Source organism: Bos indicus x Bos taurus, chromosome 24 (assembly GCF_003369695.1).
Source record: "Bos indicus x Bos taurus breed Angus x Brahman F1 hybrid chromosome 24, Bos_hybrid_MaternalHap_v2.0, whole genome shotgun sequence".
NCBI lineage: Eukaryota > Metazoa > Chordata > Mammalia > Artiodactyla > Bovidae > Bos > Bos indicus x Bos taurus.
The window spans coordinates 46,128,180-46,153,530 of NC_040099.1; the positions used below are offsets into that span (position 1 = coordinate 46,128,180).

Here is a 25,351-nt window from a genome sequence, read left to right on the forward strand (position 1 = left end):
TGGTTGATATAGTTATCTTTTCCAAGAGATGCTTTGAAATTACTGGTTTTATAAATGGTTCTTTGTGTATGTGTGTACATATATTACATATATATGTAGATTAATAGTAATAAAATACAGCGTATGTATTTTCTTAAGTATTTTATTTTTTATTATTCCAAATAATCATTTTCCATCTTGGTAAATATTTAGATGTATTACTAAAAAGCTAGTTTTTATTAGGTAGGTTCTGCCAATTGCAGATTTCCCTTTCAACTATTGAGGTTTGCTTCTTTCTTTCAATCCTTAAGGCTCACACCTCATTTTCCCTACACTTCTTTTCCTAACTTGAATACCGTACACATGCTCCTCCTTCCTAAAGTGCTTGGGTAGGTAATTTCTGAGAACTCTTCTTTTTAGGTGTAACTTTTTTTGAATCTCACTATTGGAGTGACTTTCTCTAGATGTTGTAGATAATGGTACTGATCTTAGGACCTTTAATGACTAGGGAGACAGAACTTCTGTGGGGTCCTTTGACAGCAGCAGGAAAGTTTTTTTCTTTCCTCTTCTATGAGGGGTTTTGGGAAATTGGCTGTAGTAAAACATAGAGAAGGAATTTATTCTGGTCTTTATCGTATATTACTGTAGTCATTGAAATGGGAATTGAATGAGTAAACGCTGTTTGTCTGTTGCTCCACCTTTCCTTGGGCCGAAGATTTAGCAATAGAGAAGGAGTGACGTTTCCAGATGTCTGTGGGATACAAGAGGAATTTCTGATTCCCAGATCTGATTAGATTTCATACTGGGAGTCTGACAACACTTGTGTTAGTGGAAGGGCTTTGTAGGTAAGAATGATGCCAAATAGGGATGATCCAAAGTGACCTCTATCTGGCTTTAAAACACTTTCATATGAATACATCTAAGCTAACATTTCACTTCAAACAAAAATAAAAATACAAAAGCCACATATGTGATGACCTTATTAATCCCAGCAAAGCATTTACTTAACAAGATGGGTTAATCCATGACCAACTCAGGCAGTGATGTTTTCTCAAAGCTTCTTGCATGCAGGCTGTGTACAGCAGAGTTTACACAAACATAAGCAAACAAAGAAGTAGGGTTAAGTGCTAATTTATAATGGAAAGGTGGGCAGGTGGACCAGTATTTGAACTGTTGTGTTCTGTGTTATATTTTAACCTTCATCGTAACCCTGTGAACAAGCGGAGTCATACGTTAAGAAGAAGTAGGCAGGATTTTAACCTATGTATTTGCTGCCCCAAACCTATGCACTTCATATACGGCTCCCAGTCTTACCCTGTATATTTCCCATTCCCTCACCGTTGAGAACAACCATAAACTATGCTGGTTTTACCTCCCTAGGACTCAAAATTTCTCATCTGTAAAATGGGACTGGTAACTTATATATTACATAGTTTTAAAGTTCTGTGCTTTTGGTTATCAGCTTTGGAAAGAGGGATTTGGAAAGATAGATGTAATAGAGGATGGATGTTAGGCTTTGTTTTGCTTTGTTTTTTGTTTTCATGATTCAAGTTGTTTCCATGAGATTTAGAAGAGAACATATTTGACCAGAAAGAAGACTAATTCATAAAATTAAACACTGTTGATAATAATACAGAAGATTTAAAGTCACATAGGGGTAAACTTCACTGTAGTAGGAATGTGTGATGAATAGATAGATCTGTATGTTTTGTTTCATTTTTCTTTTTTTGGCCGAACTGTTTGGCAAGCTGGATCTTAGTTCCCTGACCAGGATTGAACCTGCTCCCCCTGCAGTGGAAGCGCAGAGTCTTAACCACTGGACCGTTTGGAAAGTCCCACACCTGTATTTTGGTATTTCAAAAGTTAGAACCTATTTATAAACTTGGAGGTCAGAGAGAGGATGCAGACCTGTCTAGCACAAGATAGGCCAAGGTGATGTTCTTAAATGAAGCAGTGGATTGCTGAACATTTTATTTCTCTTGTGATCAGCAAAAATTTCAAGACACTTAAATTGGACACAGCACTTGGATTAACCACAGACAAAATAGTTATTAAATAATTGAGTTAGATTTACCTTTATAGAGAGATGCTTTTAATGACTATAGAAAAACAAAGTTCATCATTATACATTGATGATGTGTGGTTGACAGATACCAAATGGGAGAATGTGAAGTTTGATAACCTTTTATGTTGTAAACATGGAATGCTTAGTGACTGCATTTTAAATTGGAAATGTTTCCATGTGTAATTTTACTTGAAGTTGCTATTTTGATGTTTTTAAAAGTCAAAATTATCTTAGTAGCAGCACAGTTGTTTTAGCATCCTAGAGGAACAATCAAGTCAGAGGAAGAAAAATAGCTTCATGCTTATTCCCTCCTGTAATAAATTGATAGAATCAAATTGGAAGCATAGATAGCTGCTTCTGTTATTAATGTTCCTGGTTTTTCTAGCTCCTCTTAGTGGTTTGATTTTATTTTTTCCTTCAAGAGATACTTATTTTAAAAGGATCTTACCTCTTAATTTTGCTGTGTAGCAGAAATCATGTTTTAAAAGAATACCATAAATTGTCCCCATCAATTAGCTAATATTCATACTTAGTGATTCAAAATCCAAGCCTTGATGCTTAGTTCTTTAAACATATCTTACTTAATTTTGGTTTGCTGATAGTGTGAGATGACCTTGGGACACAAGATGCTTAATTGTGATTTCTTGTTGGAAGGCAAAATTGGAAAAACAACCTTTCCTTAACTTTATTAAAGTTTATATAGTACTGACTTGTCATTGTTTGAATATATTAGATATGAAAAACGACAGTGATAATTTATTTTCATTTTAAGTATAATTAAAATGTGAAAATATTGCTGTCTTTGTTTATGATGAATACTAAATTTGAGCTAAGCTATAAGGTGTGCTGTTTGGAAATATGGAAGATACAAGAATGAAGCCAGATAACAAGTTTATGCTTGTATATCCTACTGATGAAGACTTTCAGACAAGTTATTTCCATGGGTAGGTGATGTTACTCTGCATGTACATCTGCACTTATACTTTTTGCATGAGTTTACATGTAGGAGTGGGTACAATTTTGACTTGACTGTTGACCTGTTGCCTCAATTTGGTGGTTGTGGGTTGTGGGGTGGGGGAACGTGAGGGCAAGAGGTTGTGAATGGTATTTATGATACAAATTTTTAAATAAGTCTCTTATTTTTTCCCAAACACAAAACACTTAATAAAGCCCTTTAAAAAATAGAATATTTGGTCAAATAGTCAATATTGTACTTGACCTTCATATCTTCTGCAACCAAATATTTGGACATCCCACATTATCTTGATTCCATAATAATCATTTTGAACTCTGACGAGAACTCCATAAATGATACAGCTTTCTTTTCTTTTTTGAAAAGAAAAACCACAAACATGAACTAATATTTTACTATTTGGTCTAAAATCTATTACTAGCTGATACTAAGGCCACACTGTTGAATTTTATGAACTTGATGTACCCTTTTGGGGAAATTGGAAATTATTTTTAAGTAGTCAGCTGAAATTGTCATGATCGTCAGAATTTCATATTGTGACATGTCTGTTCCTTATACGGTGGCACCTAATAACTCATTTACTTTTATGTTTGGTCATTTTTTTATTTTAAAGTGTTGCCGCATAAGCCTGTGGTTTGGGAACTTAGTCTTAAGAGATAAGTGCCCCAAGTGTGTTTCATGTTTTGTTTAGTGACAGTTTACACAATGGATGTTTGTATTAAAACAGCAGTCCTTCATTGTGTTCTATTTTAATGATTTATTGGCATATGTATTCCTTCATAGTCAAGAGTTTCATAAAATAGGTGTGTTTAACGTTAATCTATTAGATATTAGAAATTTTTTTTCTGGAATTAAGTGATTTGCTTGCACTTAGTAATAACTGTTGGAGGAGAAAAAGCATTTTATTCAAAAATAGCGGTTAGTAGTAAGGGATATGCTTCATAGTTGATTGAAAATGATTTTTGCTTTTTACCTTTATATTAGAAAAGGTAGCACTAGCATTTTAAAGCATGTATCTATTTTACAAGCATGAATATTGAATTATTTAGCATGAATCACTGCAGTGTAATTACTTCAGAGCTCAGCTGCCCTTTTCAGCAGCTTAGGGTGATTTGGAGGTAGAAGGGCTCTCTTTATTTTTCCAAAAGTTTTAATATCTTCCTCTCAAATAACCCATAAGGTTGTGTATCACTTCCTTGGAGTGTCAGCTGGTTGTTTTTCTCAGGGAAAAGACAATAGAAATATCCCTCACAAGACATCCAAATCCTGAAGATGGATTTTATGAGTATTATCTTTTTGCTGGGGGCTTCCCAGGTGGCTCAGTGGTAAAGAATCCGCCTGCTGTACAGGAGATTCAGGTTAGATCCCTGGGTCTGGAAGACCTCCTGGAGTAGGAAATGGCAACCCACCCCAGTATTCTTGCCTGTAAAATCCCATGGGCAGAGGGACCTGACAAAGAGTCAGACCCGACTTGAGCACGCACTCATCTTTTTATAGAATGTTGTAAAATACATAACATCCCTAATACTATAAAAGGGCTTTACTGGAAATAGATGTTGGGCAAGTAGAGCTCTTGAAGTAGGAAAATATATATTTGACTTTCTTCTTCGATTCTACTAGGGACTTTTAGTATTAGCTACTAAGAGGAAGAAACTAGATTGATCCTCTTAAAAATATATAAATTCAGTTTTAATAGTTTGCATCAGTGTTTCCTTTAAAAAATCAGCTTTACCTTCTCTATAGTCGTCCCTTCTCTTAATCTTTTGCCCTTTAGCAGAATGACAGGAATTGAATGTAACTTTTGTTCAGTATAGTCTTGTCTTTGTTCTTCATAATAACACCCTTTCCCTCCTTCTCAAATGTGTCCCTCATCTTTGTAAGCTGGAGTATTTCTTTCACTTTCATTTCATGTACAAAATAATTAGATTGTATAAAGTGCAGCTTTTCTGACTAGGTAGAATAATAAGATAAAGGCAACAGGCATTTAGGGGGCTTTTAGTTATAGAAGTATTTTTCACCCCATGAGTTAGATACAAGTATACATTTTTTTTCCTCCCTAGATGGACCTCCAGTTGTAGCTCATTATGATATGTCTGACACCGGCTCTGAGCCAGAAGTGGTAAATGTGGACAATTTATTGGCGGCTGCAGTAGTTCAAGAGCACAGTAATTCTGTAGGAGGCCAGGACACAGGAGCTACCTGGAGGACCAGCGGGCTTCTAGAGGAGCTGAATGCGGAGGCAGGTTGGTCTCCCTATCCCTACCCCTCCTTCTCTGATGGTATAATATGCATGTGTCCTGGCAGCTCTTTTCCTTGCTTAGGAAAGCAGGCCAACTAGAAACATCTAACATTAGATGATTGCGGCTATCCAGGATGTCCTTTATAACTGAAAAGATTTGGGGTAGCATGTCATTTGTATTTACTAATCAGAAGAAAGCAAAAATGAGAATATCTAAGACAATAATTGTAGGCATAGGTAAATTTCAGTAGACATCTTGAGTTAAAAATGCCTAACATATGTAAAAATCAGCCAGATGACCTGATACTGTCTCCCCACCCCACCCCCAAACCCCCCCAGCCCTCCCCACCCAACCACCACCAGTGGATTCCCTCACTTAACTCTGAACAGGGAGTGACCTTGCAGTCCGCCCTGTGGACTGTCCACTGAAGTACCGCACTGTTGTTCTGCCTCTTGTGCAGTGTCCCTGTTAATTTCTCTACACTAGTTCTCATTTTGTCTTTTCCAACTCTTCAGTTGCTGTCTCTCAGGAAAATCTTTCTCCCTGTCTTGCATTGTTTATCTTGGTTCTGTGATGATTCTTAAGAGTGATGTTTTATTCTCTAAGAAACCTATTGCTGTTACCTTTGAAAACCTTGCACAATGCCTCCAAGTCTCCTTCAGTATGTTCCCCAAACCTCTTTCTTCCAACATTCTTTCTAATTTAAACCTTTTTCTAAAAGTACTAGTGTTTTTAGAAAATTTTAAGAAAAGAGGTAGAGGGGATTGAGAGACAGACTTCTTACATACTGTGTATTTTCGTTATTGTTATAGAGGTATTTTAGTTTTCTAGTTAACTTATAAATTCCATTGATTTAATAACTACCTAGACTATTATTTTTATGGGAAATGAGTTGTGTGTTACAAAAATAGCAGTGGGCTATGATTTAGAACTTTATTTATATTGAAGTTCTTAGGAAGTAAAAGACAATTCTACAGATCATTGTCATTAATTCATTTCATAATCCTCAATTAGAACTAAATAAAAAAGTTTCTCTTTATTTGTTGAGCTTCCGATTAATTTATTGTGACTAATTTTGGAACAGGACCTCGATTTAGTTTTAACTCTGTTGTGACTGCTAACTGCCTACCTTGGACAAGGTGATTCTCCTCTGGATTTCAGTTTTTATTTGTATCAACACTTGCTTTGCCCAACAAGTGTCTTTTAAGTGTTTATTAATATGTATTGTGTATATATTGTAACATTAAATGCAGTCTGGTCGGTAAATGTAGACCACTTTATTGTGAATTGTTAGGAAAAATATGAACAGTTACTGTTTGTTTTTTTTTTGCTTTTCATAGAGAGTTTTAATATTAGGTTGAACTCTTTTGAATTGTTAATATTTGAGTTTCTGATCTACAACCAATTTAGCAGTTTAATATGAATTAACCTAACAGTGCAGCATTTGGGCGTCTTACCATATCATTAAAGTCACCAGCATTGGTGCGGGTGGGGAAGCTTCACATTTTCAGGTTCAGGTAATTGTTAGCTTGATCCTTTAAAACCACCTTAGCCTTTGGTGCTTAGCTCTAAATTCTAAGAAAGAAAACATGACAGAAGTATTTGATGAGGGAAACACGCATGACTTCCTTCCTCTATTCTTCTCTCTCCACTCCAGCACTGCCTTGAAATTGATATTTAATATTTGGTATTCTTGTGTATTCCTTCATAGTTTTACTGCATTTGCTTTGTATCTGTAAACAAGCATGTTTTAATACTAAGTAGTATTACATAGAAGGTAATCATTTGCCACTTGCTTTTGTTTTAGTTCAACATGTTGTGAAGTTTGTTCTTGTTAAGTACTGCTGTAGTCCATTCACTTTTCACTGCTGTTTAGTATTCCAGCATATGCATATATGACAGTAGACGTACCCATTCTCTTCTTGAACATTTATGATGCTATTTGAAATGATGCTACCATTAACATTTCCTGTACGTGTCTTTTGGTACATGTGTGATAATTTCGCTAGGATGTAATATATCAAGAAAGCACATGTATGTATTGGGCCATAAATCGTGTAGATTTTTGTGTATCATAGGACATGGACATCACTGTTCAACAGATCCCCATGGTATTTTCTTATGAAGCCATTTACTGATCGTTCAAAGTCTTTTTTTTTTTTTTTTAATCTGACATGCAGGTATGTGAGTAATGTATTTGTGTGTGTACTCAGTCATATCCAACTCTGCAACCTCGTGGAGTGTAGCCTGCCCGGCTCCTCTGTCCATGGAATTTTCTAGGCAAGAACACTGCAGTGGGTTGCCATTGTTGTCTCCAGGGGATCTTCCCAACTCAGGGATTAAACCCAAGTCCCTTGCGTCTCCTGCATTGTCAGGTGGATTCTTTACCATTTATTAATACCCTCTAGTCTTGATGTAATTGTCATAGTGGGAACCTGTTTTGTGAATTTGAATATACTTAATGTATCATAACAAAATGTTCATAGAATTTATGCTTCATTGCCAGTTTATAGTTTTGAGATTTGGACTGTTAGTATCAATTAGATCATCTTTCTTGTGTTTGGAGTTTAAGATAAATGTAGTGGTTAATCATAGTCTTCCTTCTCTCCCTCCCAATAAAATAAAAGCCAGTCACTGAGTTAGACTGTTGAGTGTCTCTGTACACTGTACACTGTATTGGTTGCTCAGTCATGTCTGACTCTTTGTGACCCCGTGGACTGTTAGCCTGCCAGGTTCCTCTGTCCATGGGGCTCTTCAGGCAAGAATACTGGAGTGGATTGCCATTTTCTTTTCCAGGGCATCTACCCCACCCGGTGATTGAACTGTGTCTCCCACATTGCAGGCAGATTCTTTACCATCTGAGCCAGCGGCTTAGGATGGATACTCAGTGTCTAATTAATAGCAACATTTCAGACCAGGTCTACAGCCCTCCATTTAGAATCACATAAGTAATCATTAAGTGGCTTGTAGCATGTCTCTTTTTCTAAGCAACTAGATGTTCTAGTGGAGAAGCTAATGGCAACCCACTCCGGTGTTCTTACCTGGCAAATCCCATGGATGGAGGAGCCTGGTAGGCTGCAGTCCATGGGGTCTCTGGGAGTCAGACACGACTGAGCGACTTCACTTTCACTTTTCACTTTCATGCATCAGAGAAGGAAATGGCAACCCACTCCAGTGTTCTTGCCTGGAGAATCCCAGGGATGGGGGAGCCTGGTGGGCTGGTGTCTCTGGGGTCGCACAGAGTCGGACACGACTGAAGCGACTTAGAAGCAGCAGCAGCAGATGTTCTAGTACGCAAAATGGTTTTTACTGTTTAGTTTTAGTTTCAACCAAGGCAAAAGAGTTGAAATTAGGAAAGCCACTGATCAAGAAAAGACCTAAAATTTCCTTTTCAGCTCTTGCCATAGGTTTACTTTTTCTCATTGATGCTAGAATTAAATAGTGTAGTGGGTGGCAGCCTCCTGTGAGCAAACAGCTGGATTTTGAACAAGCAGCCTCTTATGGACTGTGTGACCTCACGTAAGTTATGCAAAGCCTCAGTTTTCCTTGTCAAAACTGAGATAAAACTAGTATCTACCCTCAAAGGTTATTAACGTGAAAATTCTTAAAGACATTGGAATACCAGACCACCTTACCTGCCTCCTGAGAAACCTGTGTGCAGGTCAAGAAGCAACAGTTAGAACTAGACATGGAACAACCGACTGTTCTCAAATTGGGAAAGGAGTACGCCAAGGCTGTATTATTGTCACCCTGAGAATTTAACCTCTATGCAGAGTACATCATGCCAAATGCTGGGCTGGATGAAGCATAAGCTGGAATCAAGATTTCTGGGAGAAATACTAATAACCTCATATATGCAGATGATACCACCCAAACAGCAGAAAGCAAAGAGGAACTAAAGAGCCTTTTGATGAGGGTGAAAGAGAAGAGTAAAAAAGCTGGCTTAAAACTCAACATTTAAAAAACTAAGATCATGGCATCTGATCCCATCACATTATGGCAAATAGATGGGGAAAAAGTGGAAACAGTGACAGACTTTATTTTCTTGGGCTCCGGAATCACTGTGGATGGTGACTGCAGCCATGAAATTAAGACATTTGTTCCTTGGAAGAAAAGCTGTGATAGACCTAGACAGCATATTAAAAAGCAGAAACATCACTTTGCTAACAAAGGTCTGTGTAGTCAGAGCTATAGTTTTTCTAGTAGTCATGTACAGATGTGAGAGTTGGACCATAAAGAAAGCTGAGTGCTGAAGAATTGATGCTTTTGAACTGTGGTGCTGGAGTCCCTTGGATTGCAAGGAGATCAAAGCAGTCAATTGTAAAGGAGGTAACTCTCAATGTTCATTGGAAAGAGTTGAAGGCTTATTCACTGTAAATGTAGATGAGGCCAAGAGAGGCTGAAGTCTGAAGTACTCTTGGTATAATCATTACACTAAACTAATTTAGAGGTCCCCCTGCCTCGGAAATTAAAAATTCTAAACAAATCTCATTTTTTCCATCAGCCTTCTTTTTAAGAAGGTGGATTATGAACATTCTCTCCATCCTTGAAATTGGGCTGGTAATCTTGATTTGTCCATAGTACAAGCTTAGTTGTAGTGAAGAGAAAAAAAATCTTGGGTTTCCTGTTCTTAGAGTAGGGCTTTTAATAATCAGACCAGAATGACCATGTTTCTGTTGTTAGCACTTTAAAATCATTGTATCGAGTCTTGTGAAGGAGATTTTGTTTAGCTGCTACATGTGGACTGTAAGATTTTAGGTTTCTAATCTCCTTTTCTACCACTTTTTAAAGTTGTTTTTAATACTTTTGTTGAAAAAGCTCAACACAAGGTAATGATTTGCTTCTTTTAAAACTCTATGAGTACTTAAGATAGTAACCTTTTTTATACTTAACATTCCACTGTCACCACTATGTAATAATTTTATATACTGCAAATAGGCTTACGACTAGTTCTCATTAGATAGCTGATTTAAAAAGAAAATATTTGCCCTGATAATTTAGTTACTGCCTTTCGTGGTCTACTTTCTGACTTATTTATGTGTTGAAAAGGTCTGTAGTAGGAGGACAGAAATTTAGAATTAGTTTTCTCATGAAATGAAAGAAGTTATCTTTTCAAAAAGCTACACAAACAAAGAACTACACAGAGACAGCCAGCTGCCACAATAACTAAATATACATCTTCTGCTTTATTTTCAGTCAAATACATGGTAATTGTGATATTTACGCTTTTTGTGCAGAGCTTATTCTAGAATAGGAAGAGATTACTACGACTGACAGTATTTGAAGAACCTCGTGCATCTTTGACTCACTTGTGTGTGATTTAGGCCCTGCTCTGCTGTTGGATTCCTTTGAGGTCTAGGGGCATTGGTTGGGGCCATGTAGGTGTGACCCGAAGGCCAGAGAGTGTTCACCTCTGCGCAAGAGCTTCCAGAGGAATGTGCGACTTTCTGAAGAGGGTAACGTTGAGAGAAAAGGACTGATTGTTCTGGCTCTGAAATAGAGGAGTGGATGCATTCCTGACTTACTGGAGAATGCCATGGGGTCTCTTGTTAGAGCATGGCGCCCCACAGACTTGGTGTGTGGCACATTTTATTTAAAGGCTCTGAGAGGAAATGTGGCAGAATACTCACATCATTAGTTCAGAGTTGTTAACGCTCACCAGGAAATTTGTTTGTATCCTCCCACCAACCCCACCGCACCCTCTGGCCCTGTTTTGTCTTAAACTGACTTTTGGACCAAGCAATAAAGAACATGGGTGCATTGAGGTGTCAGAATCATAGGCCTGCAGGGGAGGCAGCATTTTCAAGAAAGTCATGTTTCCACAAGGAGGCAAAGAGAAAGTTCAGTGCCTTTTTCCATAGAGCTGGCATTCCATAGGGCAGTGGAAAACTTGTAGGAAGGTGAGTGGTAGGTGGCTAGAGCAAAGGAGAATAACAGTTGAGTAGGGGACAAGACCGGAGAAGGCAATGGCAACCCACTCCAGTACTCTTGCCTGGAAAATCCCATGGACGGAGGAGCCTGGTGGGCTACAGTCCATGGGGTCGTTAGCAGTCGGACACGACTGAGCGACTTCACTTCCACTTTTCATTTTCATGCATTGGAGAAGGAAATGGCAACCCACTCCAGTACTCTTGCCTGGAGAATCCCAGGGATGGAGGAGCCTGGTAGGCTGCCGCCTATGGGGTCGCACAGAGTCAGACAAGACCGAAGTGACTTAGCAGCAGCAGCAGCAGGGGACAAGACTGGAGGAGGGCATAGCGACCCACTCCAGTTTTCTTGGCTGGAGAACCCATGGACAGAGGAGCCTGACGGGCTGCAGTCCATAGGGTCGCAGAGTCGGACACAACTGAAGCCACTCACCACACATGCACACAGGGGACAAGACAGTCAGATGGGCGGCCCCAGACGGTTGAATTTTGTGAGTGGGCAGGAGGGTAGAAGTACATTTTACTTCTCATAACCATTGGTTTCCCTCTTACCTCCTCCTAATGCTTTCTCCTTTTGCTTAGCTATACTTACACTGCTCCTTCCTGCTACGCTATTCCTCTACCTTATCAGACCCATCACACAGTCCTTTTTCAGCTCCCCCTAGTTGCATCTTTCTTTCTCTGTCTAGTTTGTTCAGCCCAACTCTCCTTTGCTGATATCCTCAGCTCCTTATATAGTTGACTTTCTTGTACTCAGCTGGCCAAGTCTGATCCCTGGATGCATACTTTAGAGCCTTTATCCATGCTGGAGAAAGTCAGATAGTTGAAAAGTTGAGGGTCGTATTAACTTCCTGATTTGCAGCCTCACCTTGGCTCTCCTTTCCTTAGGCATCATTCTTCACAGTGGCTGGCTCACTTTTCTAAACCTACTCTAAACTGACTTTGCTCTCCTACTCACACCTGTGCTCTGCAGATGGCCCTCTGCATTCTTTACAGATCAAGATCACCTCAGCTTTCTGCCATCAAAATTGTTTGCTCTCTGCCTTTTTTCTAGATATGGCCGGTAAAAATAACTATGTACACGTATACATCCCCCTCCTGCAAACCCGTGTTCCTCTTGGTGCCATCTATTGCCGTTTCCTCCACAGCCAGATGTCTTCAAATGTGTCTGCTCCTTCTCCCCTTCTGTTCTTCTCCAGCTTGCTTTGCTGCAATAGCTTCAGTCCCATCATTCCTCTGAGGTTCCCCTGGCCAGGGTTGTGTATGGTCATCTTATCACCTGTTCTATTGGGCTATACTTAGTCCCTCCTCTTATTGTGTCTCTCTGTTGGGCATTGTAGGCACTTCTGAGAAATGCTCTCTTTATGGTGCCCTGGCTTCGTATCTTCAGGTTTTCTGTCTCTTGGTTGACCTTGGTGAGCACCTCTTCCTGTGCCCATCCCTTAATTATTGGTTTTTGTCAGGGTTCTGTTTTAGGCCCCCTTCATTCCTCTGGATGAACTTTATCTTCTCTGCTATTGGGAGGACTTACCTATTATTTCCTCTCTAGACTGATGACCTGAGCTTTAGAACAGTAGTAACTTCAACTGCCTGTTTTCAGCATCTCAGAAGCATATCATCATCATGCTCTAAGCAGCCGCCCTCAACATGTCCGTTGGTGCACTGAATGCCACCAGTTACCTACATCAGAAACCTTGGCGTCAGTTTTTCCTTTGCCTAATTTCCAAGATTACTCACTGTTTGTTCTTACAGAAATACAGACTTGTTCCTCCTTTTGTTTCTTTCCTGGTTCTGCTGCTGCTGCTGCTAAGTCACTTCAGTCATGTCCGACTCTGTGCGACCCCATAGACGGCAGCCCACCAGGCTCCCCCGTCCCTGGGGTTCTCCAGGCAAGAACACTGGAGTGGGTTGCCATTTCCTTCTCCAATGCATGAAAGTGAAAGGTGAAAGTGAAGTTGCTCAGTCGTGTCCGACTCTTAGCGACCCCATGGACTGCAGCCTACCAGGCTCCTCCATCCATGGGATTTTCCAGGCAAGAGTACTGGAGTGGGGTGCCTTTGCCTTCTCCGTTTCCTGGTTCAGCCATAGCCATTTCTCACCCCGGAAACTGTAGCAGTCTAACTGGTTTCCTTGCCTCTAATATTTCTTGTCCCGCTACTGGTTCTGTTTCCATACTTGAAAAAATTTTAAATTCAAAATCCGATCATGTCACTCCTCTGCTGAAATCCTTCATTGGTTTCCTACTTTTCAAGGTCAAGTCAAGACTCCTTACCCATGATCTGACCTCTGCTGACTTTACCAGCTCATTTCTCATTACTTTTTTTTTTTAACTACCATTACCCCAGATCTCACCCTAAAGGGTGATTTTCTGCCCTGAAGGGCTACAGAGTGTTCCTTGTGCTGCTTTCCTTCACCTGGGCCTGCTCTTCCCTGCGGGCTCAGTGTCCTTGATTGTTCTCCAGTCTAGGAATGGTCCTTTTCTCTGTGCATGCAGGGCATTCTTTGCCTCCCTCTCCGACTAGTTTTCAAACCATAATACCAGCGGACTGGTTTTTGTATACCCTTGATTATCCTCAATTATATCCTTGACTATATTGTAAGCTTGCTGAGGGTGTAAACTGTGCCTCCCTCATTCGTTCCCTGGACCAGTCCTAGCACTGAGCGCAGTGCATTTGTTGTTGTTCATTCGCTTAGTCGTGTCCAGCTCTTTTGTGACCGTGTGGACGGTAGCCCACCAGGCTTCTCTGTTCATGGGATTTTCCAAGCAATAATACTGGTGTGGGTTGGCATTTCCATCTCCAGGGATCTTCCTGACCCAGGGATTGAACCCATGTCTTCTGCTTGGCTAGCAGATTCTTAACCACTGAGCCACCTGGGAAGCCCAAACACAGTGCATGCTGCTGCTAAGTCGCTTCAGTCGTGTCCAACTCTGTGCGACCCCATAGACGGCAGCCCACCAGGCTCCCCCGTCCCTGGGATTCTCCAGGCACGAACACTGGAATGCGTTGCCATTTCCTTCTCCAGTGCATGAAAGTGAAAAGTGAAAGTGAAGTCGCTCAGTTGTGTCCGACTCTTCGAGACCCCATGGACTGCAGCCCACCAGGCTCCTCCGTCCATGGGATTTTCCAGGCAAGAGTACTGGAGTGGGGTGCCATATCATGTCATAAATAAATGTTTACTTTAGAAATAAATAGATGAAGTATACTGTTAGAGCTGCGCACAGCAAGTCTACTTGAAATATTGACTGTGGAAAAGCTGAAGTTTTAGAGAAAAGGGAGACTGTCAATTTGTATTTCTCCCGAGCAGTGCAGTTGGAACTATGTGCATGACAGCAGTCTGACTACAGCATTGAAGTAGAAATGAGACAAAAGACTTTGCCACAAACAAAGTAGTGGGGTCAGAGCAAGAATATCGGTTTACCAAATCCAGGCTTAACCAAATTCCACTTAAGCAACCACCCTAGATTTAACAAAACTGGGTTTGTCTGGTGGATGTCACCTCTGTATGCTTGTAGACTTCAACATCACTGCTGATACCACACACAATCCTATCTGTTCTTTAATATAGATAGGATTAACAAGCCTGTGTGCTGTGTGTTCAGACACTCAGTTGTGTCCAACTCTTTGCAAACCCCATGGATTGTAGCCTGTCAGGCTCCTCTGTCCATGGAATTCTCCCAGCAAAAACACTAGAGTGGGGTGCAATTTCCTTTTCCAGGGGATCTTTCTGATCCAAGGATCAAACCTCTGTCTCTTCCATCTCCTGCACTTGCAGGGCGGGTTCCTTACCACTAGCACCACCTGGGAAGCCACTGACAAGCCTGTGCAGACTGTAATACAATTTCAGTCACTGGTTGTATCTAGAAGACTTGAATCTTCTGTTTTCTCATTTATGCATCAGTTTCAATTGAAGAAAAAAAGGTAAAAATAATATTAAAGAATTGTAAAAAAGACCCACAATCACATTCAAATTCCTTTACTTTTCATAGCTTTTAACCAGCACATACATATTTTTAGTGTTATATGTAACTCTCTGGGTGTTATACATATATTTTCCCCAAGTTTCTACATAGCAATCTGGTGAGTATCATTTGACATCATGACTCTGCTTATTTAAAGTGTATTCTATAAGGCTAAATTCTCAGAGGTGGGATTATAGGGTCAGAGGATATAAATTATAAGTCTTTTTTGCTTGTGGGACTATCCAAAATTTTCAAAAAGGATTACACTACAAGTTTGCAGGAGTGTGAAACTACAAGGTTTGTCTTGACCTTGAAGCATAGATATGAGTAAGGTGAGAAGGGAAGAGAGAGTTGTATATATAAAATCTTATTTATATTGGTTTAGTTGACCTAAAGATCCTCTTGATGAGGGTGAAAGAGGAGAGTGAAAAAACTAGCCAAAAACTCAACATGAAAAAAAAAGAAAAAAAGGCTAAGATCATGGCATCCAGTCCCATCACTTCATGGCAAATAGAAAGGGAAAAAGTGGACCTAGTGACAAATTTTATTTTCTTGGGCTCCAGAGTCACTGTTCAGTGACTGCAGCTGTGAAGTTTAAAGCTACTTGCTCCTTGGAAGGAAACTATGACGAACCTAGACAGCATGTTAAAAAGCAGAGACATTACTTTGCCAACAAAGGTCTGTCTAGTCAAAGCTGTGGTTTTTCCAGTAGTCGTGTATGGATGTGAGAGTTGGACCACAAGGAAGGCTGAGCACCGGAGAATTGATGCTTTCGAAATACGGTGCTGGAGAAGACTTGAGAGTCCCTTGAACTGCAAGGCGTTGAGTCAGTCCTAAAGGAAATCAACTCTGAATATTCATTGGAAGGACTGATGCTGATGCTCCAGTTCTTTGGCCATCTGATGCACAGAGGCAACTCACTGGAAAAGACCCTGATGGTGGGAAAGATTGAAAGCAAAAGCAGAAGGGGGCAGCAGCAGATGAGATGATTAGACAACATCATCAACCCAGTGGACATGAATTCGAGCAAACTCTGGGAGATAGTGAAGGACAAAGGAGCCTGGTGTGCTGCAGTCCATGGAATCTCAAAGAGTCAGACATGACTTAGTGACTGAATAATAACACCAGTTGTTGGAATTTTTTTTTTAAATAGGAAGAAATAATTTTGTATCAGATGACAATATATTTAAATAAAAATACATCTTTAAAGAGTAAATGAAAATTTATACCTGTTGCAACTCTGTTTATTCCATGTTTACTCTTAGACATTCTGAAATTCATCCTTCTAAGTCAGAACATTCAAGAGCTGAATAAATAGGTTTTTAACTCTTTGTCTCTGTTTTTTTTTTTTTTTGGCTGTGACATGCAGGATCTTAGTTCTCCCAACTAGGTATTGAACCTGTAACCCCTGCATTGGAAGCGCAAAATCCTGTCTAACCAGAGGAGCGCTGAGGAATCCCTCTGAATTTTAACTCTTTTTAGAATTGTTTACACAGCTGTGTACTTTGGTGCTATGCCATTAACCTGTATTGAGAGTCAGTTCTATTAAACTCATGTTTAGTGTTGGAAAATGTGTTTTATTGCACCATGGAATAGATGCTTTGTGAAGATCTTTGTGAGAAAGTCCTTATAGGCTCCAGTGCTTTCCAGGGTGAAGCACTGTGTGGTGCTTTCTGTCTAATGAGGAGTGTCAACAACGTACAGGTTATGTATTTCAGTTTCTCAGGGCAAAAATTACTATTTGCTTCTAGTCTTCCCCTTTAGATGCTGTTTTGGGTTCAGGTCCCCCCTCCCCCCTCCCCCTGCACCCTCATCAGTGATAGTGCAGAGTCTTAACCACTGGACTGCCAGGGAATTCCCTTGGGCTTGATTTTGTCAAATCTGGATTCCTGGAGAGAAAATTGTTAAAATTGTTTAAAATTGAGAGAAAATTATTAAATCTTTTGTAAGGTTTCCCAATGTAACTATGATATTAATAATTCTTTTCTTTACTCCATTTGTGCCTTTGAGCTTGTTTGGTTTAGAATTTTGTTATATTAAAATGATAAGCAGTAGAGAACCCCTTTGACCTGAGTGGAGACAAACCTACCTGCAGGTCATTTAAAAGCAGAGTAGAATTTAATGCAAAAAGCATCACAAAATAGAGTATTATTGCAGTTTATATATACCTGCATTTATATACACAAACTTGTCAGAATACTCTAGAATTTTTTCTCCTAAGGAATGGCAGTAGAAAGCAAGAGAATTGGAGTTCTTACTTTTATGTACTTCTGTTGTTTGAACATTCTTTTAACAATCAGTATGTATTGTTTAGTTTTTTTAATTTGACGTGGTAACAGTTTCATGGAGGCAAGCTTTTATAAGGGTACTCTGTTTCAGTGATTAAACTGAGAGGAGAAATCCATCAGTGCGATGTTTCTGCTGCTCTTAAGGAATCAAAATATAGTGCTTAGTTTTTTCTCCCCTTTCTCTCTCAGGTCATTTGGATCCAGGATTCCTAGCAAGTGAGAAAACATCTGCTGGCAATGCACCACTCAATGAAGAAATTAATATTGCCTCTTCAGATAGTGAAGTGGAGATTGTGGGGGTTCAGGAACATGCAAGGTAGGAAATTAATTAGAAGAAAATGGTATGGCATGCCATGGCATGGCTGGCATGAATGTTGGGAGCTATTTCTCAGCTTCCTGTAGTTTAAGAAATACATTTTGATTATAGACACTTGATGGGCTTCAGAATGTATTGCAGATTGTCTTATATCAGAAACATCTTGGCCACACATGTATGTGAACCAGAACTAATGTTTTTCTCTTATTTTTAGCAAATGGCTAGATGGCTTAACAGATTTTTCTGTTACGGCAGAAGTATCTCCATACTAACCCCCTTCTCACCCATATTTTCTTGCCTTTCAGTTTATCTTGAAATATATCAGGAACAAATAATTGGAAAATCTGCATTTGACATCACACCTCTTCTTAGAGCACCTCTCCTTATCTTCCGTGAAAAGTTACAAGTTACTTTAGTCAGTTCCTAACAGTATATTTCTGGTGATGTTCATGTGATTTAGGGCATCTTGTTTCTTAGGAATTAAAAAAGCCCTAAGGCATTGAATTAGTGTGCAGTAGTATAAAAATAATTTTGTGAAGTTTATCATTTTTTAAGATAAGAGAGAGCAAACTGTAGCCCATGGACCACGTCTGGCCTGCTGCATCTTTTTATATGGACCTCAAGCTGCGAATTGTTTCTACGTTTTCAAATGGTTGGGGGAAAAAATCAAGACATGTTTTGATGTGAAAAAATTAAATGAAATTCAAATACAATTTATTTATCCATAAATAAAGTTTTGTTTGAACAGACCATGCTTATTTACTTACATATTGTCTATTTTACAGTCCATTGGCAGAATTGCGAAGTTTCTTCAGACACCTTAGGGTCCACAGAGCCAAAGATATTTATTGTCTAGCTCTTTGCAGAAAAAATTTACTGACTCTTCCTTTAAGATATGGTCCTAAGAATTAGTTGCAGCCCTGTCAGAGATATACCTGAGGAACATTTAACACACACGTACAAAACAAAACCTCATCTTTGGAAAAATCTGTATTCTCTGTGGTGAACAATTTTTCTCCTGTGCCACAAGAGTTACGATTTTGTGATTTCCTCAAGTTGGTATACAAGATAGTATCTTGCCTTATTTTTAGATCTGATTTTGATCTTTGGTTAGCAAGATAATAAAACATTCACCAGCACTGATTTCTTCTGTTGACTTATTTTAAAGGTGGATTTAGGAGTGGAGAAGTGGGGGCACAAAAAACACATGCACATAAATTGAGGAATACTTTTTCTAATGAGAACCGATTTTAGTTTCTGAAAGGATTTTTTAGTTAAACAATTGGGGCTTTAAGGGTGTAGAGTTAAGTTGTAATTTATCAAGCCATCTCCCCTTAAGTGGCTAATTCTCCATCAGAACACTTTCCCTTCTATCTTGTATTCATGCCCTAAGTCTGTCTGCTTAGCTGCTTCCTTTTTTCTCGTCTTTTTAAATGGTTATTTCCCCCTATTCTGATGGAAAGACTTTCATTCTTTACCTTTCCTTTACCTCATACTTTCTTCTCTTCCTTAATAAAAAACTCTTTCCTGTTATATTCTCTTTCATTTTCTCATGTTATTTCCTTCCAGCTGACTTCATCTGACTTCTTCAGATGAAGAAGATAGAACTCCAGATTTCTTCCTTTAGCATACATTTGTCATTATTTTATTTCAGCACTGTATAAATATAAAAGACGTTATTAGACTTTAAGCCCCATGTCAAGATCTTTCTAGAATATGATAATATTTTCCATTCCCAACTCTGTACCATAAAACTTATTCTGCCTATTGACTGATAGATTGATGTAGGTTAATTATCTTCTGTTGTGCCAGGAGCACATTATCCAGTTACCAACTTCCTCTTGACTTACTATTCAAATTTTAATTCAGTGTTACTCATGTGTTCCTACTTAAGTAGGAAAGAATAGGTCATGACCTGTGTTGTCTATTTAAGTTCTTGCTCATTCTGAGACATATCACTTGCTCAGTTCAGTTCAGTCGCTCAGTCGTGTCCGACTCTTTGCGACCCCATGAATCACAGCACACCAGGCCTCCCTGTCCATCACCAACTCCTGGAGTTCACTCAGACTCACGTCCATCGAGTCAGTGATGCCATCCAGCTATCTCATCCTCTGTCGTCCCCTTCTCCTCCTGACCCCAATCCCTCCCAGCATCAGAGTCTTTTCCAATGAGTCAACTCTTTGCATGAGGTGGCCAAGGTACTGGAGTTTCAGCTTTAGCATCATTCCTTCCAAAGAAATCCCAGGGCTGATCTCCTTCAGAATGGACTGGTTGGATCTCCTTGAAGTCCAAGGGACTCTCAAGAGTCTTCTCCAACACCATAGGTCAAAAGCATCAATTCTTAGTCACTCAGCCTTCTTTACAGTCCAACTCTCACATCCATACATGACCACAGGAAAAACCATAGCCTTGACTAGCCGGACCTTTGTTGGCAAAGTAATGTCTCTGCTTTTGAATATGCTATCTAGGTTGGTCATAACTTTCCTTCCAAGGAGTAAGCGTCTTTTAATTTCATGGCTGCAGTCACCATCTGTAGTGATTTTGGAGCCCAGAAAAATAAAGTCTGACACTGTTTCCACTGTTTCCCCATCTGTTTGCCATGAAGTGATGGGACCGGATGCCATGATCTTCGTTTTCCAAATGTTGAGCTTTAAGCCAACTTTTTCACTCTCCCACTTTCACTTTCATCAAGAGGCTTTTGAGTTCCTCTTCACTTTCTGCCATAAGGGTGGTGTCATCTGCATATCTGAGGTTACTGATATTTCTCCCGGCAATCTTGATTCCGGCTTGTGTTTCTTCCAGCCCAGCGTTTCTCATGATGTACTCTGCATAGAAGTTAAATAAGCAGGGTGACAATATACAGCCTTGACATACTCCTTTTCCTATTTGGAACCAGTCTGTTGTTCCATGTCCAGTTCTAACTGTTGCTTCCTGACCTGCATACAGATTTCTCAAGAGGCAGGTCAGGTGGTCTGGTATTCCCATCTCTTTCAGAATTTTCCACAGTTTATTGTGATCCACACAGTCAAAGGCTTTGGCATAGTCAATAAAGCAGAAATAGATGTTTTTCTGGAACTCTCTTGCTTTTTCCATGATCCAGTGGATGTTGGCAATTTGATCTCTGGTTCCTCTGCCTTTTCTAAAACCAGCTTGAACATCAGGAAGTTCACGGTTCACGTATTAACTCCTGCCAATTCTCCCTTCTTTATTGTTTCTTTGTGCCTAGAAATGTTACAGATGCTACTACTCTTTTCATGGATTTCCCCAGTGGCTCAGCGGTAAAGACTCTGCCTGCAGTGGGGGAGACACGGGTTCAATCCCTGGGTCAGGAAGGTCCCATGGAGGAGGGCATGACAACCCGCTCCAGTATTTTTTGCCTGGAGAACCCTGGAGTCTGGTGGGCTACAGTCGATAGGGTTGCAGAGTCAGACAGGACTGAAGTGACTGAGCACGCACACCTTTCTTTTCAGATTCTTTGTTTAACTTTCCTTTCATAATGAAATCTTCAGCTTCTTTTCCTACCAATTATTTTTGTTATCTGTAGTTAAAATTATATTATTTCTGTTAAAACTTGTAGATTTAAATTCTAAGTTGCTCTCACCTTCAGTACACACACACACTCAAAGATTATCTTTAGTAGACCCTTCTCTGAACTTGCTACAGTCTTTTATTCAGATTGTCATTTTACTCTATGAACAGACATACTTATTTCAGTCTTAACTAAGCCAAATGACTTTGGGTACCTTTTAAATAACATGCTATAACATTACTTTTGAGGACTTTTTCTTACCAGGCTCTGAAATATAAAGATGTGTTTTTGTTCTTCAAATTCTGATCTTTTAGTTTGAGTCCTGGGGAAATCATATCTTAGCAGTAACAGCTTTATCTTAAAATCTCGGTGTTGGTTAATAACTGTCCATACAATGGAAGATGGGTAGGGTTGACAAATTCTATTGGAGTACTTTGAATGGACTCTTTCATCATTATGAGGGGATCTCTTATTTTGGCCCTTGGTCTAGGAATGAGTAGAATCTCACTGACTGTTGTGCCTTTCTCAAAAATTTTCCAGCAGTTTTATTTAGAAGAAGCCTGATAGTCTTTCAAACATGGAGGTTAAAAAGCTGAGAAGCAAGTTGGGGGGTGGGGGTGGGGGAGTGAGAGGCTTTCTTATTGGTTGCTTCGAAATTGCCCCTTTAGCTGGCTGTATCTCATCTGAAATTTGTTTCTTTTACAGGTCTAGGGTTGCAGTTATGAAGTATTGATGGGCTTCTGGCAGGGTTATCGCTTGGAAGAAGGTTTTAGGTTTTGATCCACACCTTTGTGTTCTAATTGGATTTTTTGCATGCATAGATGTTTGTTTGGATTTAGTTGTCCTTTTCTTGTTTTTCCTTTTGGTATTCTACCTTGTGGGCTTTCTGAGAGCTTTAAAAAAAAACAAAAACTCAGACTTCGTTCTTGAGTTGTTCTCTTTGAGATTGTGGTTGTTCTGACTTGCATTGGATACCATTTTTCCATATTGGAAACATTCTGTTTTGTTGACCTTTGCACTCAGTAATTCTGGTTATGACTTGTCTTTTTTTTTTTTCCCCAATAAACAGTCATTTTTCTTTTCTTGCATGCTAACATCTTTCCCTGCTCTTTCATTTTAGATTTTGACATATCCCCTTAGCTTACGTGTTTCTTCTAGTTATAGGCTAGAAAGCATGCTTCCTTAACTTGAATGCATCTTTTATGGCTGCCTTGGTTGCTGTGATGAACTCTTGTCGTTGTCTACATGTCATTTCTAGGTGTTATTTTTGGACAGTCCAGTTTTATAAGGTGCTGTTTGCTAGTGAGATGGGAACTTCTCTAAAATCTCTGGTTCTTCTGCACCCACTTAATTTTGCCATAAGTTTTAAGTTATGACCGTCTTGCCAATATTTTTCTTTATCCTTTGACCTTTTTCCTTCTTTCCTTCTGCCAGCCTCATTGGTAATTCCCCTAGGAAGATGAATGCGTGTAGCATGGGTCTTTATGCCATGGAACTGTGTTGGAACAGTTCTTTCAGTACTTGTTCTCTGAAGCTTTTATGAATAATCAGACTCTTATCTCCTTTCACAAACATGGTCCTGTGGGCATTGGTTAATGTTGATTCACCCGTCAGCAGAAGAATTAGTGTGAGAAGGCTTTTGCATTTAAGACTGATTGAATCCTAGAACCACTTGCTAACATTAACCCTCAAAAAGCAAGGGGGGTGGGTGAGCATTTCCCTGAAGCTACAAGGATTCACTCCACCTTCAGTTCAGAAAAATAAGTAGGAATGTTATCTAAGAGGTCACCTTCAGGATCTGTAAATGAGAGCAAAAAATGATTAATTTTTAATGTTGTTTTCTTAGAATAGTAAGTTAACTGTATCAACAGCTGATCATCAGAGCCTGCCCTCTTTCTGTGTTTTTCTTCCTTTCTACTCCAAAGTCTCTCCTTTATTGGTTTTAGTGTATGAAGAGCAGGAAATTATTATATCAAAACTTATTGCTTATAAATAGTGGATTGGTGGGGGAAATGGAAGTGAGGCCTAAGCAGTTTTTCTTGGCTATAAGACACAAAATGCGACTCATTTTATAGACCTGTTGCCAGTCATATGCAGAGTAAATGCTTTGTGAGGAAAAAGCTTGTGTCTGCACTAGAATTTGATTGGACCAATTGTAAAACAGATGAGTATATTCCCACCCCATATCTTTCATAATAGAAAAAGGATATGTGCTAATACATGGAACTGTTTTATGTTAGTTAACCTTCCAAAATTTTGAGCTTCTCACATCCTTCTTTTTAAAAAAATGTATTTTTATTATTTATTTGGCTGCACCAGGTCTTAGTCCCTGCCTGAGGGTCTAGTTCCCTGCCCAGGGATCAAGCCTGGGCTCCCTGCACTTGGAGGGTGGAGCCCCAGCCTCTGGACCGCCGGGGAGGCCCCTCACATGAGCCTCCTTTATAGGGCCTCTGTGGGGTGAATAACAGTTGTTGTAGTCCCATTTCTTCCTGCATTTTTTTTTCCTTTTTATCTAAGGTATTCTGTAAAGTACCATCTTATAAAATAGAGCTTGACCTTTTTCCCCCTGTACTTAAAAAAATGTGTTAAAAGTCTTGTTCTATCCTCATCCATCTCCTGGCTACCATTTTATTTAAGGTGGTTGAGGTCTTAAATCATAAAAATTTTTTTGAATGTTTTTTTGGCTTATAACACACAGAGAAAGGCTATAAGTTTGCATTCTAGCTTTTGTACCCATACCCAAGTAACCATCATTCCGAACAAGAAACAGAAGTCCCCCTATGCCACTTCTTAATTATAGCTTCCCCTGTCCCCCACCTTGTCCCCGTAACTACTATCCTGGCTTCTAACAGGATAGTTTGCCTATATTCAGAATCTTATTAACATTCCTGACAGATGCCTCAGCAATTACTTAAATGTTTACAAGGCAGATTATTCTGTTTTGTGTAGTCATGACCATTCAAAACTTGCCTTCTAGAAAACGATTGTTGGTTCTTACTATGCTCTCAAGATTGTGTACATGGAGGAGCTGCCTTCCATGGTGATTCTCCCTTCTTTGGCGGCTGCCCTTCAGTTGCAGTTAATAGGAGACAGGGAAGTTTTTGACCAAAGAAAGGATCATCACATTCTCTGGAGAATCTAAACTTTTGAAGAGAAACAGAGTACGAGGGTTGGTTGGTGTTACTGTTCAGTCACTAAGTTGTTTCCAGCTGTTTGCGACCCCATGGACTGCAGCGCAGCAGTTTCCCCTGTCCTTCACTGCCTCCCAGAGTTTGCTCAGATTCATGTCCATTAAGTCAGTGATGCTACCCAACTATCTCATCCTCTGCCCCCCTCTTTTCCTTTTGCCTTCAGTCTTTCCCAGCATCAGGGTCTTTTCCAATGAGTTGGCTCTTCACATTAGGTGACCAAAGTGTTGGAGCTTCAGCTTCAGCCCTTCCAATGAATTCAGGATTGATTTCCTTTAGGATTGACTTGTTTGAGACTTCACCAGCACCATGATTTGGAAGCATCAGTTCTTCAGTGCTCAGGCTTCTTTCTGGTCCAACTCTTCACATCCATTCATGACTACTGGAGAAACCATAGCTTTGACTAGACACACCGTGGTGGGCACACTGATGTCTCTACTTTTTAATGTGCTATCTAGGTTTGTCATTGCTTTCCTTCCAAGAAACAAGTGTCTTTTAATTCCATGGCCACAGTCACTGTCCACCTTGATTTTGGAGCGAAAGAAAATAACACCTGTCACTGCTTCTACTTTTTTCCCTTCTGTTTGCCATGAAGTGATGGTTCTTTGAGGTGCTCAAGTAAAGGTGACTTCTAATAAATTTTCTTTTTTACTTAAAGTAGCCCAATTTGTTTTCCAGTAACTGGAGCTATTTATGACGTAACTACAGAAGTGGTTTAGTTTATATAGCTGAAGAAATGCCTTCTCTCCTCATTATTTTTCCTTCAACCTTTCCTCATTAATAAATATCCTCTCTAAACCTCTCACTCTCCTACTCTAGACACTTTCTAGAATCTGCTTTGCTTTTTATTGTATTATTCCTAGGGGCTAAGCAGTCTTCTTACAA

The 25,351-nt window shown here is 39.6% G+C and overlaps 1 protein-coding gene across 5 annotated transcripts in view; it reads left to right on the plus strand.

Annotated features, from left to right (window-relative positions):
• Positions 1–25,351, plus strand: part of C24H18orf25 (chromosome 24 C18orf25 homolog) — an 86,137-nt gene that overhangs the window by 53,899 nt on the left and 6,887 nt on the right. For 2 of the 5 annotated variants that reach the window (XM_027526403.1, XM_027526402.1), the window contains exons 3-4: positions 5,078–5,260; positions 17,623–17,749. In XM_027526403.1, coding sequence (XP_027382204.1) covers positions 5,078–5,260; positions 17,623–17,749 — 310 coding nt within the window. Of the gene's footprint in view, positions 1–5,077; positions 5,261–17,622; positions 17,750–18,054; positions 18,434–21,983; positions 22,052–25,351 lie in introns of those variants that run through there. The other 3 variants (XM_027526404.1, XM_027526405.1, XM_027526406.1) reach the window with 3 other exon arrangements.